General features: G+C 47.4%; 1 protein-coding gene across 1 annotated transcript in view; it reads right to left on the reverse strand.

Annotated features, from left to right (window-relative positions):
* The window catches only part of sorcs3a (sortilin related VPS10 domain containing receptor 3a), a 235923-nt gene that overhangs the window by 6567 nt on the left and 216396 nt on the right, over positions 1-12960 (reverse strand). Inside the window, exons 23-24 of the mRNA XM_086119367.1 lie at positions 9153-9284; positions 8963-9062 (exon numbers count right to left, since the gene is read on the reverse strand). Of these exons, the coding sequence (XP_085975493.1) occupies positions 8963-9062; positions 9153-9284 (232 nt within the window). The remainder of the gene's footprint in view (positions 1-8962; positions 9063-9152; positions 9285-12960) is intronic.

A 12960-nucleotide genomic window follows, 5' to 3' on the forward strand; every position in this document is an offset into this window, starting at 1 on the left:
TGGAGGAGAAGCGGCTCGACTCTGAGCCCCTCCCGGATGACCGAGCTTCTCACCTTATCTCTAAGGGAGAGCCCGGACACCCTGCGGAGAAAACTTATTTCGGCCACTTGTATCCGGGATCTCGTTCTTTCGGTCACGATCCATAGCTCGTGATCATATATGAGGGTTGGGACCTAGATCGACCGGTAAATTGAGAGCTTCACCCTTTCGCTCAGCTCCTACTTTACCACAACAGACCGATACAACGTCTGCATCACAGCAGACGCTGCACCGATCTGCCTGTCGATCTCTCGCTCCCTCCTGTCCTCACTCGTGAACAAGACCCCAAGATACTTGGGGCAAGATCTCCTCCCCGACCCGGAGAGGGCACTTCACCCTTTTCCGACTGAGGACCATTGTTTCAGATTTGGAGGTGCTGATCTTCATCCCAACCGCTTAACACTCAGCTGTGAAACCCTCCAGTGAGAGTCGGAGAGCCCTGCTTGAAGGAGCCAACATTACCACATCATCTGGTAAAAGCAGAGATGCAATCCTGAGGCCACCAAAACGGACCCCCTCAACGCTTCGGCTGCCCCTAGAAATTCTGTCCATAAAGGTGATGAACAGAATCGGCGACAAAGGGCAGACTTGGCGGAGTCCAACCCTCACTGGAAACGATTCCAACTTATTGCTGGCAATGCGAACCAAACTCTGACATCGGCAGTATAGGGGCCGAACAGCCTGTATCAGGGGGCTCGGTACCCCATACTCCCAAAGCACCTCCCACAGAACTCCCCGAGCGACATGGTCAAACGCCTTCTCCAAGTCCACAAAACACATGTAGACTGTTTGGGCGAGTTCTCACGTACCCTCGAGGACCATGCTAAGGGTGTAGAGCTGGTCCACAGTTCCACGGCAGGGACGAAGACCACACTGCTCCTCCTCAGTCTGAGGCTCGACTTCCTGACGGACCCTCCTCTCCAGCACTCCTGAATAGACCTTACCAGGGAGGCTGAGGAGTGTGATCCCTCTGTAGTTGGAACACACCCTCCGATCCCCCTTTTCAAAGAGAGGGACCACCACCCCGGTCTGCCAATCCAGAGGCACTCTCCCCGATGACCACGCGATGCTGCAGAGGGGTGTCAACCAGGACAGCCCCACAGCATCCAGAGCCTTGAGGAACTCTGGGCGGATCTCATCCACCCCTGGGGCCATGCCACCGAGGAGCTTTTTAACCACATCAGTAACTTCAACCACAGAGATAGGAGAGCCCACGTCAGGGTCCTCAGACTCTGCTTCCTCCAAGGATGGCGTATTGGTGGAGTTGAGGAGGTCTTCGAAGTACTCTGCCCACCGGTTCACAACGTCCCAAGTCGAAGTCAGTAGTGCCCCATCCCCACTGTACTCAGTGTGAGTGGTGCACTGCTTCCCCCTCCTGAGACGTTGGATGGTGGACCATAATTTCCTCGAAGCTGTCCAGAAGTCGGCTTCCATGGCCTCACCGAACTCTTCCCATGCCGGGGTTTTTGCCTCGGCGACCACCGAAGCTGCGTTCTGCTTAGCCAGTCGATACCCGTCAGCTGCCTCTGGGGTCCCACAGGCCATAAAGGCCCGATAGGACTCCTTCTTCAGCTTAACGGCATCCCTTACTGCTGGTGTCCACCAGCGAGTACGGGGGTTGCCGCCACGACAGGCACCAACCACCTTAAGGCCACAACTCCGATTGGCCGCCTCAACAATAGAGGCGCGGAACATGGTCCATTCGGACTCAATGTACCCCGCATCCCCCGGGACATGGGAAAAGCTCTGCCGGAGGTGGGAGTTGAAACTCTTTCTGACAGGGGAATCCGCCAGACGCTCGAAAAAAACCCTCACAAAACGTTTGGGTCTGCCAGGATGGACCGGCATCTTCCCCCACCATCGGAGCCTACTCACCACCATGATAATCAGTTGACAACTCCGCCCCTCTCTTCACCCGAGTGTCCAAAACATGCGGCCACAAATCCGATGATACAACCACAAAGTCAATCACCGAACTGCGGCCTAGGGTGTCCTGGTGCCAAGTGCACATATGGACACCCTTACGTTTGAACAAGGTGTTCGTTATGGACAATCCGTGACGAGCACAGAAGTCCAATAACAAAACACCACTCAAGTTCTGACAGGGGGGAGCCGTTCCTCCCAATCACGCCCTTCCAGGTCTCACTGTTATTGCCCACGTGAGCATTGAAGTCCCCCAGCAGAACAAGGGAGTCCCCAGCAGAAGTACTCTCCAGCACACCCTCCAAGGACTCCAAAAAAGGTGGGTACGCTGAGCTGCTGTTTGGTGCATATGCACAAACAACGGTCAGGACCCGTCCCCCCCACCCGAAGGCGGAGAGAGGCAACCCTCTCGTCTATCGGTGTGAACCCCAATGTACAGGCACTGAACCGGGGGGCAATGAGTATGGCCACACCTGCTCTGAGCCTCTCACCGTGAGCAACTCCAGAGTGGAAGAGAGTCCAACCCCTCTCGAGAGAACTGGTATCAGAACCCAGGCTGTGTGTGGAGGCAAGTCTGACTATATCCAGTCGGAACTTCTCTACCTCGCACACCAGCTCGGGCTCCTTCCCTGCAAGAGAGGTGACATTCCACGTCCCTAGAGCTAGCTTCTGCATCCGAGGATCAGACCGCCAGGGTCCCCGCCTTTGGCTGCCGCCCAGCTCACATTGCACTCGACCCCTTTGGTCCCTCCCATGGGTGGTGAGCCCATGAGAAGGGGGACCCACGTTGCCTCTTCGGGCTGAGCACGGCCGGGCCCCATGGGTGTAGGCCCGGCCACCAGGCGCTCGCCAACGAGCCCCACCTCCAGGCCTGGCTCCAGAGGGGGGCCCCGGTGACCGGGCAAGGAAAAACCTAGATCCATTAATTTCAATCATCATAAGGGGTCTTTGAGCCGTGCTTTGTCTGGTCCCTCACCTAGAACCTGTTTGCCAAGAGTGACCCTGCCAGGGGCTTAGCTCCTAGGATCATTGGGACACACAAACCCCTCCACCACGGTAAGGTGATGGCTCACGGAGGAGTTACTTCAATACAGTAAATATTCTCTAGTACGGACTCGTGTTTGCGCTGTCCAATTTGTCCTGATAACAGAAATTCCTCATTTGGGAAATGAGCATGGTCCATGTCCTTTATGAACCTGCAATGTTGACAAAATGCACGTGTAACAACACAATCAATAAAATGCAAAAATATATTGTCCAAAAACTGTTTACTGCATATAACAAAAACTGCAATAGTGTACAGGTACAAGTGTATCCAAAAATAATAATAATCACAAAAGTACAATACAGTACGTACAGTACAGTATTTTAATACTTATGGTTTGTCTACCTTGGGGGAAAATGTGTCTATTTTGGATTGTTTCATTGCGTGCATTCTTTGGTTTACGAGAATGTTCGCCTGCGTGTCATACAATTTTCTTGCTAGTTGCAAGTAACTGTCCCGTTCATCGCCGATGTCTGGTGATTCTTGTGCGTAGCTAAGGATTTTTATTGCCATTCGCATTGCCTCCTTGCTGGAAGGTGGCTTGTCATCAGGAGTTGAGCTGGGAAGATCATCTTCTTCCTCAGACTCAATCACATTGGTGGTTTGCTCGAGCAATTCTGTGATTTCTGTTGCTGTGTAATCTTTTGTGACAGCCAAATCACAGTCCACATTTAGAAGATCCTGGTTTGTCAGGCCAGGAATTATTTGACGCAGTGGAATAAGGTCAGTCTCATCAATATCTTCCCCCTCAGCATCGTGAGTGATGGTGTCTGTGGCAAAGCATTTGCCAATGGTAGAAGATTCTAATTTCATCCAAGCAGCTTCTATCCATTCAATGGCATCCCTGACAGTGATTTTTTTTACAAGGTCACTTGCTTTGCTGCACTCATCCATGTTGAGCAAAATACTTTTCAGCATGCTCTTACGATACTGCAGCTTGACATTCTGGATGACTCCAGCATCCATCGGCTGCAAGTGAGATGTTGTGTTTGGTGGGAAGAAAATTATCTTTATGTTTGACAAGGTTGCTGGGACGTGGGCTCCACAATTATCCATAAACAAAAGAATCTTTCGGTTTTGGATGACCATCTTGTTATTTAGCTGATACAACCACTTCATAAAGATTTCTGAAGTCATTCAAGCTTTGCGGTTGGCTTCATATGTCACTCTCATTTGTTGTTTATAGTCTTTTGAAAAGCACCGCGGGTTTGCTGATTTTCCAATGACCAATGGACGCAACTTTTCACCAGCCATTGAACTTGCCAACAGTACGGTAATCCGGTCTTTAGCAAGTTTGCCATTCTTTGCAGAAACACATTTACTCACATATGAGCGGGATGGCAGAGTTCTGAAAAATAATCCGGTCTCATCACAGTTAAAAATATCATTTGCTGAATATCCTTCAATGAGACCTGGCAGCTTCTCTTTCCACTCCCTCACCGTCTCACTCTTTACCTCCCCTCCCTCACCACACAAGACAGAATTGGTCAACTGATGCCGGGCAACAAACTTCTGCAGCCAGCCACCGGACGCTTCGAAGTCGTCTATGCCCATAGATTTCGCTATGGAGCTAGCCTTCTCACGAATTAGCGGCCCAGTTAGCGGGAAGTTTTTTGCGCGACAACAGTGAAACCATTCCAGCACACGATCATTTACCGCGCTGAATCTCGTCCGTCGAGCCACAAGCAATTTCCTATAAGCAGGCAGACTCCCACATTCGTACCGGGCAAGAATCGATGCCTTGTTTTTTAAAGTCTTATAGATTTGGGTTTTTCCGACGCCAAGTGTCTCCTGGATGCTTTTAACTTTGTGCCCGGCCGGCCTCGCTCAAACGGATGCATTTCACCGGCTCTGCGACAGTCATAACAGTTCTTGGATGTTTCGATGCCATGATCAACAGGGCACAAGTGAATACGTACAGTTAAAATATTTCGCAATTACGTACAGTAAAATGCACGCCAATAAAAACTCACTTACACGTCGTCGTTTTGGATCGGATAAATGTAAATTACGAAGTGAAAACCTGTCTCAGAGTCGTCTCTTTTCCGTAGCATCGGGTGGGCCTTGCATGTATTTAAGCTCCCGCGGCATGACGTCTCCATCCGGGTTACAGGTAGTGGTATTTCCGCATATGTAAGTGCCGATAACATGTAATATCGTAGTCAAAATGTTAATGCATAGGTTTTTATTCCGGGTGAAGGGAAATCAGGAGAGAGACTGCAGACTGCAAGTGTACAACATTACTAAGTTTAAAAATAGAAATTGTATTTCATTTTGCATGAAAGGCCAAGAATATTTTGTGAAACATGAATGGATTGACCCGGTGATCGACTGGTTAGCACATTGGCCTGACGGTGCAGAGGTGCAGGGTTCGATTCCGGCTCCAGCCTTCCGATGTGGAGTTTGCGCGTTCTCCCTGTGCCTGTGTGAGTTTTCTCCGGGTATTCCGGTTTCCTTCCACATTCCAAAAACATGCGTGACAGGTTAATGGAACACTCCAAATTGTCCCTTGAGTGTGAGCACGGATGGTTCGTCGATGTGTGCCCTGCAATTGGCTGGCAACCAGTTCACCTGCCCGAAGACAGGATGCCTCTAAAACCTTGTGAGGATAAGCGGATCAGAAAATGGATGGATAGATGGATGGATGTTGGATGGACGTGTGTGTTCATTTCAAGTTTAAATGTGACAATGTAAAATATGCTTGGAGGTGAAGAGCATTTTATTTCTGGGAAAATGTTCTCTCCTGAGAGGGTCCATGTCGGTTTCCGCAAGGGGGCACTCATTTGTCTGCTTCAGGATGCATCCGCAGAGGCCAGGCGTATCAAGGATGAGCCCTGAACGTGATGCAATGCTGGGACGGAGATGCAACCAACAAGACTGAGTTCCTTGGCACACTGCAGTTGGGGAACTATAAAGGCAAAAGGTTTCCAGTGGATCTTTCAGAATGAAATGGGTTACAGCTGATCTGCTTTGGTGCCCGGCAAAGAGTAGCTGGAAAGAGGTCTGGGACTCCATAGTGCACGCCTATGCAGGTTTCATCCTTGAGAAGCGGTGCACTTCTAGCACCAAGGTGTTCTGCCTGCCATGTTACCTGTGACAGCAGCAGTCCCAAGCCGCTTCAACGCTTGTGTCGGGGAATCCACTCTGTTTTTCCTCATTGTTGGTTTATGCAGTTTGTTGCACACGTTTTTCAATAAACTTTTAGTCATCTGCTCTGATGCTGTAAAAGTTGTCCGGTCACATTCTGTTGGATCGAGTGCAAGGCCCAGAGGACTGAGGATCCAGCAGAAGCATTCATCTACGCAGCAGGCGCCTAATGGTCAGCCCTCCCCCAGGCAGAGACTGAGCTGATTAATGCCGCATCTGCATGTGTTGAAAGCGCAAGGTCATTTGGATGCGAAAGAGAGGTTCACCCTTCCAGAGACAGCGGTTCCTATAGTGCCCAGCTTATCCTGTTATCAGGTTACAGATTGTCATTTTTGGTGCATAAAAGGGTTAATTTAATTAATATCAGTGTTGTTTAAGCACAATGTCTGGTGTGGTTTTGTGTTTGGTCCTTTTGTGTTTCAACACTGTTTTCTCTGACCTCCACACCAACGCTGCTGCCACCCAGCCCACCGTGCAGTGCCCAAGAAGAGTGGCCGGGTGTTCTTCATGAAGCACGCATGCTGGACATCAACGAAGACGGTCACGTCTGATGTCTTGCTGGACAAGCAACGCGGACAGAAGGAAAATGCTGTCGCTGGTTGACATGGCTTACGTCGCCATGGTTCTGTCACACTGTGCCCAACAGGCTGCTTCTCCCCACCACCGAGTTCCATTTATCCCGCGATGTGAAGCAGATGGAAAAGCTCTTGAACTTGAGCTCTTCCATGAAGACCGGCAGAGAACATGTTCCTGACTCTAAACTCTTGTGGCACTCTCTGACCGAGGGTTTCAGTGGTGAAGATGACAAGAGCTGTCTTCAATCTGCCCGTGGCGGCGCAGCATCCTCAGCCATCCCCTTCCCTTAACGAGAGACTCCATATGTAAAATCATAGATGAGGTCTTAGATAATCTTGGAGATCTGTCCGGCCTGTAGACTTGCCTAAGAACGGATGGCTCGACCGTCCACTACTTTTGCCAGGTAAGGTCCAACAAGTTAGTTTTTCTGCTCTAAAATGGTCCTTTGCGTGCACCTCATTACCTGTGTGTGTATTTTGTGTGTGTGTTTGTGAATACTGTAAAATGGAGTGTGTGTGGGGCGTGGGGGGGCTGTAATATTGGACATTCTCTATAGGTGCAATGTTCTTTTTTATGCTCAGTGGTCAACGGGTTGGGATCCAAGGAAACGAGTCAGGCAAAGTGGATGTCGTGTGTGAATAAAAATGTTTGTTTCAACTTAAATTGCAGTTGATTTTGTTTTCTTTTTTCAATGCAGTCAGTTTTCATGATGTACAATAAAGTCTTACATAAAGGCACTTAATGAAAATAAAGCCTCCGATTTAGGCAACTAATCACAATAAAGTTTCGAATTAAGTCGAACTGAAAAATAAAACATTAAGAAACTGTTTATGCACGTCTATAAAATGAATCGGCGTATTTGCTCGAAGATCATAAAACAGTAGAATGGCAAATTGCTTTAAAAGATTCATTCTCTCACAGAGTATTTGGATTTAAATGATTTTCAGCGTATTTATATTACATGAACCCTTTCAGTGACAGCGGTTACAAAATCCATCCATTTTCCGAACCGCTTGATCCTCACTAGGGTCGCGGGGGGTGCTGGAGCCTATCCCAGCCGTCTTCGGGCAGTAGGCGGGGGACACCCTGAATCAGTTGCCAGCCAATCGCAGGGCACACAGAGACGAACAACCATCCACGCCCACACTCACACCTAGGGACAATTTAGAGCGCCCAATCAGCCTGACATGCATGTTTTTGGAATGTGGGAGAAAACCCACGCAGGCCCGGGGAGAACATGCAAACTCCACACAGGGAGGCCGGAGCTGGAATCGAACCTCTGCACTGTGAAGCCGACGTGCTAACCACTGGACTACCGGGCCGCCCCGCGGTTACAACAGTGGACAGCTTATCATGTTATCAGGTTACAGGGTGCATGAAATGGGTAATATTACCAAATAGCTGCGAAAAATACTCTTGTCGTTTCATGCCATCAATTTCTGATTAAAACTGAATTTAGAATGCTCACGAATCAATATTTGAACAATTTAGGCACTTATGGGACATTTAGTCAAGAATCAAACTGACACATCCAAAGCATGAGATTCCTCTCAGGTGATTCCCAATGGTTCAGCATCAGCGCTATCTACGGCTCGCCTTCACGAGCCGACTGCATTTATTTACTCAATTGCCAGATGTCCAAATCACTTATTTGAAGGAAGGCATTACAGGCAGATGTTTATTTGCACATATGTTAGCCAACATGCTTCACATGCACACTTTGTCGTCGTGTGTTCCTATGAATAATGCGGTGCAGTTGCAGGCCTGACGAATTCCTTTCTTTCCTCGCGGTCACATTTTGATAGACGGACCTTCCCGAATAGTATGATTGAAGCAGATAATCAGGACTGGAGAAGGCGTCATATGTTTGTTATTCAGGCTCCAGTTGGGTAGAGTTAAAATGTACAGTACATAGAGTGCAGCACACCATAAAAAAAAGGATTTTGACTTAAATATTTGGAAATAAGAAACATCGACTTTTTAAAACTCGGAACTCTGCGTTTGCTCTCCAGAGCTACATTTTTTTGTCGTAGTAGTCGGAGTTCTTTTTTCCCCCCCGTGTGTTTTCTCCATTTCTTAATCATCTTATCTCATAATCAGTGACAAAGTATTCACATTGCTGATCACCTAATGGTCTGATAATAACTCAAGGGAAACAAAAAGAAAGAAATTAAGATGGTGAAAATGAGATGAACAAAAACAACAATAACAAAGAAACAAGACATCTCTTACCCAGTGTTAGCTGTGTGTTATATACGATTACCCTCACGCCAGGCTTTAGCTCAAACTCCACCAGATTCTGGTTCAGTGCACTGACAATGATGTTCGAAATCTGTTTCGGAAACACAGCAGGGTTTTTAATCAGAACAACATGGTTTGATCTCATTTTATCAACTTATTATAAAATAGTTGGCACTCATACTTGGTCAAGTTCCTCCTCACTCTTTTTCTTGTCATGTGACTGGTTCTTGTGTGGTAAGAGGAACAGCTCAGCGGCAGTTGGAACTCCGGGGAACACAGCGACCAAAAGCTGTTCTTCTGGGAACTCGGCCACCTATATCAAAGCAAGAATAAATAATGCAGACTGCAAACCAGTCTCGAGAAAGGAAGATACATTTTATGAAGCAACTGTGTCGTGCATAGAACTCATCATTTCCTGTCTTTTCTTGAAATGTTTGAGAAATCCAAATGTAATACCTTTGAAATGAACATACAAGAGCAGAGATGCATTGCTTACCATCCATATGGATGGATCATGTATTCATATAATAAATAGACACAAAAGAAATGCTCAAATGCTCACTGTCGTTGCTTTTATCTTCATCATATATTCCCTCCTATTCCAATCATTTTATAAACTGAACTCATCATAACAATGTAAGATTAAGTTTCAGTGGTGAACAATCCTGTCTTGGGTGAGTTGTTGTTGTTGTTGTTTTTTTTTTTCTGTAACGAGGGCAGACATTGCAGCAACGACAAAGGTACATCAATTGTGCAAAATAGAAATTAGCCTCTCAACCAAGAAATTGGACGCACGACATGAGAGGGCATTACTCAAAAATGATAAATGAAGTGGAGGAGAAGACCGGGTCAACCAATGGGAAACAAACAAACAAACAAAAACATTACCTGTGATTGCTGGAATTGTTTTTTTTTCTTCCAAGATGTCACAGTCACCAGCTATACAAAATTGGCATCATGTAAGCAAAAAGATGGCTTCTGGTCAAAAGGGCCAAAGGTTGTGCATGGGCATTTGACCTCATTCACAAATGAACGTGCAGAAATGTTGTTATTGTGCGCACGCATTTAGTGTATACACACTAACCCTTTTAGAGTCATTGCTGGGCAGGAGACTCAGTCTCTATTGCTGGTCCTGGGTCTGGTTCCTTTTGATGTGCTGGAGCAGTGGCTCGACCCGGATTAACAGTTTCTCACACTGTCCATCCATCCATCCATCCATCATCTACCGCTTATCCGGGGCCGGGTCGCGGGGGCAACAGCTTTAGCAGGGAAGCCCAGACTTCCCTCTCCCTAGCTACTTCTTCCAGCTCTCCCCGGGGGATCCCGAGACGTTCCCAGGCCAGCTGGGTGACATAGTCTCTCCAGCGTGTCCTGGGTCTTCCTCGGGGTCTCCTCCCGGTGGGACATGCCCGGAACACCTCACCAGGGAGGCGCTCAGGGGGCATCTGATTCGGACTTGGGCATCTGATTTCTCACACTGTCTCTACGAGAAACTCTGGAAACCCCACGGACCGAAATCATTTCGGCCACTAGTATCCGGGATCTTGTTCTTTCGGTTAAAACCCACAGCTCATGACAAACAGGTTAGGGTAAATGGAGAGTTTTGTGTTTTGGCTCAGTTCCTTCTTCACCACGTCAGAATGATACAGAGTCAGCATCACAAAGCACCAGCATCGTCATCGCCAATGCCTCGGCTGCACCTCGAAAATCTATCCATTCAGGTTATGATCAGAAGCTGCCCTTTTCTTTGCACTGTTCATGACAGAACGAACTGGCCAAAATATGGATCCAGCCGACTCAGGCCCATTGTGTAACGCTCTCCTGATGCGGAGCCAGCAGCTCACTAGGCAAGATGAGCCGCTTCGTGCGCTCAGTTTGAATATGAGGAAAACTGACCGACATAAGAATTCGATGGTGAGACAGGGGCACTCATGGTTAGATATGACAATGAACACACTACAGAAAAAAGAGCACATTTACAGGTTGTAAAAAGCACAAATGGATGAAAAATGTACTCCCACTGTTTGGAATTTTGGGGGCAAAGAGTTGTGTCAGTCTGGATGTCTGATTGCTTTTCATTGTTCGACAGCGCCCTAGCAGAAAAAACTGGAAACAATGATGTCCAAAGTGGGGTGTGTCCAAGAGAATTTTGCCTGCATTTGGCTTGATTCTTGTGGTGTGCAAGTCCTCAAGAGAGGGTAGGGTAGGTACTGATGATCCTCTCGGCAACACTAACTGCCCATTGCAGTTGGGTTTTGTCCTTCTTTGAAGCAACACCAAGACCGACTGTGATGGATGAACACAGAATTGTTTCAGCGACTGCTGTGTAGAACTTCCCCAACTGCTCCTGTGACAGGCCGGGTTTCCGTAGCACCTGAACCAAGTATATTCTCTGCCGGGCCTGTTTGAGGATGGAGTTGATGTTGGCCTCCAACATCAGGTCCTGAAAGACTGAAATCCCCAGGAACAGGATAGTATCGATGGTTGACACCGGGCAGTTAAACGGCGTGTTCATAAGCACTTTGAAACAGTAACTCATGCCTTCGTCACATCCCGGCTGGATGACTGTAATGCACTTTAGTTTGGAATCAGCCAATCCTCCATTAAGCGTCTCCAGTTGGTCGGAATGCTGCTGCTCGCCTCTTGACTGGTACTCGCAAGAGGAAGCACCTAAGTCCTACTCTGGCATCCCTTCACCGGCTCCCTATACATTTTAGTGCTCTTTTTAAGATCCTATTATTTGTTTTCAAATCTTTGAATGGCCTCGCTCCACCTTACCTCTCTGAGCTACTCCGCCCCTACACACCTGCCCGGTGCCTCAGGTCTGCGGCACCGGGCATTATTTGAGGTACTAAGAAAAAAGCAGACATTCAGAGGGGATCGAGCCTTTTCCGTTGCTGGTCCCTCTCTTTGGAATGACCTCCCTTTGAACATCCGGCAAGCTCCCTCGCTGCCCATCTTTAAAACTCATCTCAAAACTCATTTGTATTATTTGGCTTTTGACTCAGCATGACTCAGATTTGATCTTAGTGTTACTGTTTGGTGCCTTCTACCATCTTCGTTCCTGATTTATTGCTTTATTGTTGTATATATGATTTTTTGCTCCATGTACAGCACTTTGTATACAGCGGTGGTTGTTTTAAAGTGCTCTGTAAATTCAGTTGAGTTGAGTTGAGTGTTGGGCAGCTGTGGCAAAGGATGTTTCCTGAGGTCATAACCGTCTGTAGAGTGGGAAGGGTGCTCACTTCCAGATTGTGTTGGCTGCTCCAGAGCACCAGCCACTTCATTTCCTGTCGATATGCAGAGCTGTCAGTGTTGTCGATGAGGCCGATGACAAATGGTCTTTGTAAGATGTGAGCAATTATGGACCGCTCTGGCCCTCTCAGTGAACAGCAAATGTATGCAGCACCTATAAAAGTTCCAACCTGAGATGCGTTTGCACTCTGAATTTTCATCTTCTCCTCATATAAAAAAATTGAAAAGTTTTATTTGGCACATGTGGTTGAGGGTGCGGAAAAGAAAGATCTGACCAAAAAAAAAAAAAAAAAAAAGACGAAATGCTCAGTGATCACCCATGTCTTGTAATCATTGTCAAGCCACCCCAAGGTTAATTTTAACTGTTCGTGGGTCGGTCACGATCCTGTTCTTGTGTTTCTCCAGCAGGTGGCAGTGGAAGGCTTCTCTTCCAGCGTGCACACCTGCTGCCAATTGGCTCATCATGATGAACCCATGTCTCTCATCGAATTATTGACCTTGCCTGACATTTGCTCAAGAGATATTTTCGAGGCACCACTTTCATGTTTATAGTCGCTCTTGCTTTGATAGATTATTGTGTTCTTATTAATTACTTTGGATTTCTTGTTATTATTGGATGATTAAGTTTTGTGGAGTTGGACTTTAGTTTTTTTGTTTTGTGTATTTTTCAGGATTCAAGGTTACCTTGCCGTTTGCAAGTGTTTTCTTTTGTTTTTGGGCTCTTCCTTGGGCTG

Source organism: Hippocampus guttulatus, chromosome 9 (assembly GCF_054856545.1).
Source record: "Hippocampus guttulatus isolate MCC_2025c chromosome 9, RoL_Hgut_1.0, whole genome shotgun sequence".
NCBI lineage: Eukaryota > Metazoa > Chordata > Actinopteri > Syngnathiformes > Syngnathidae > Hippocampus > Hippocampus guttulatus.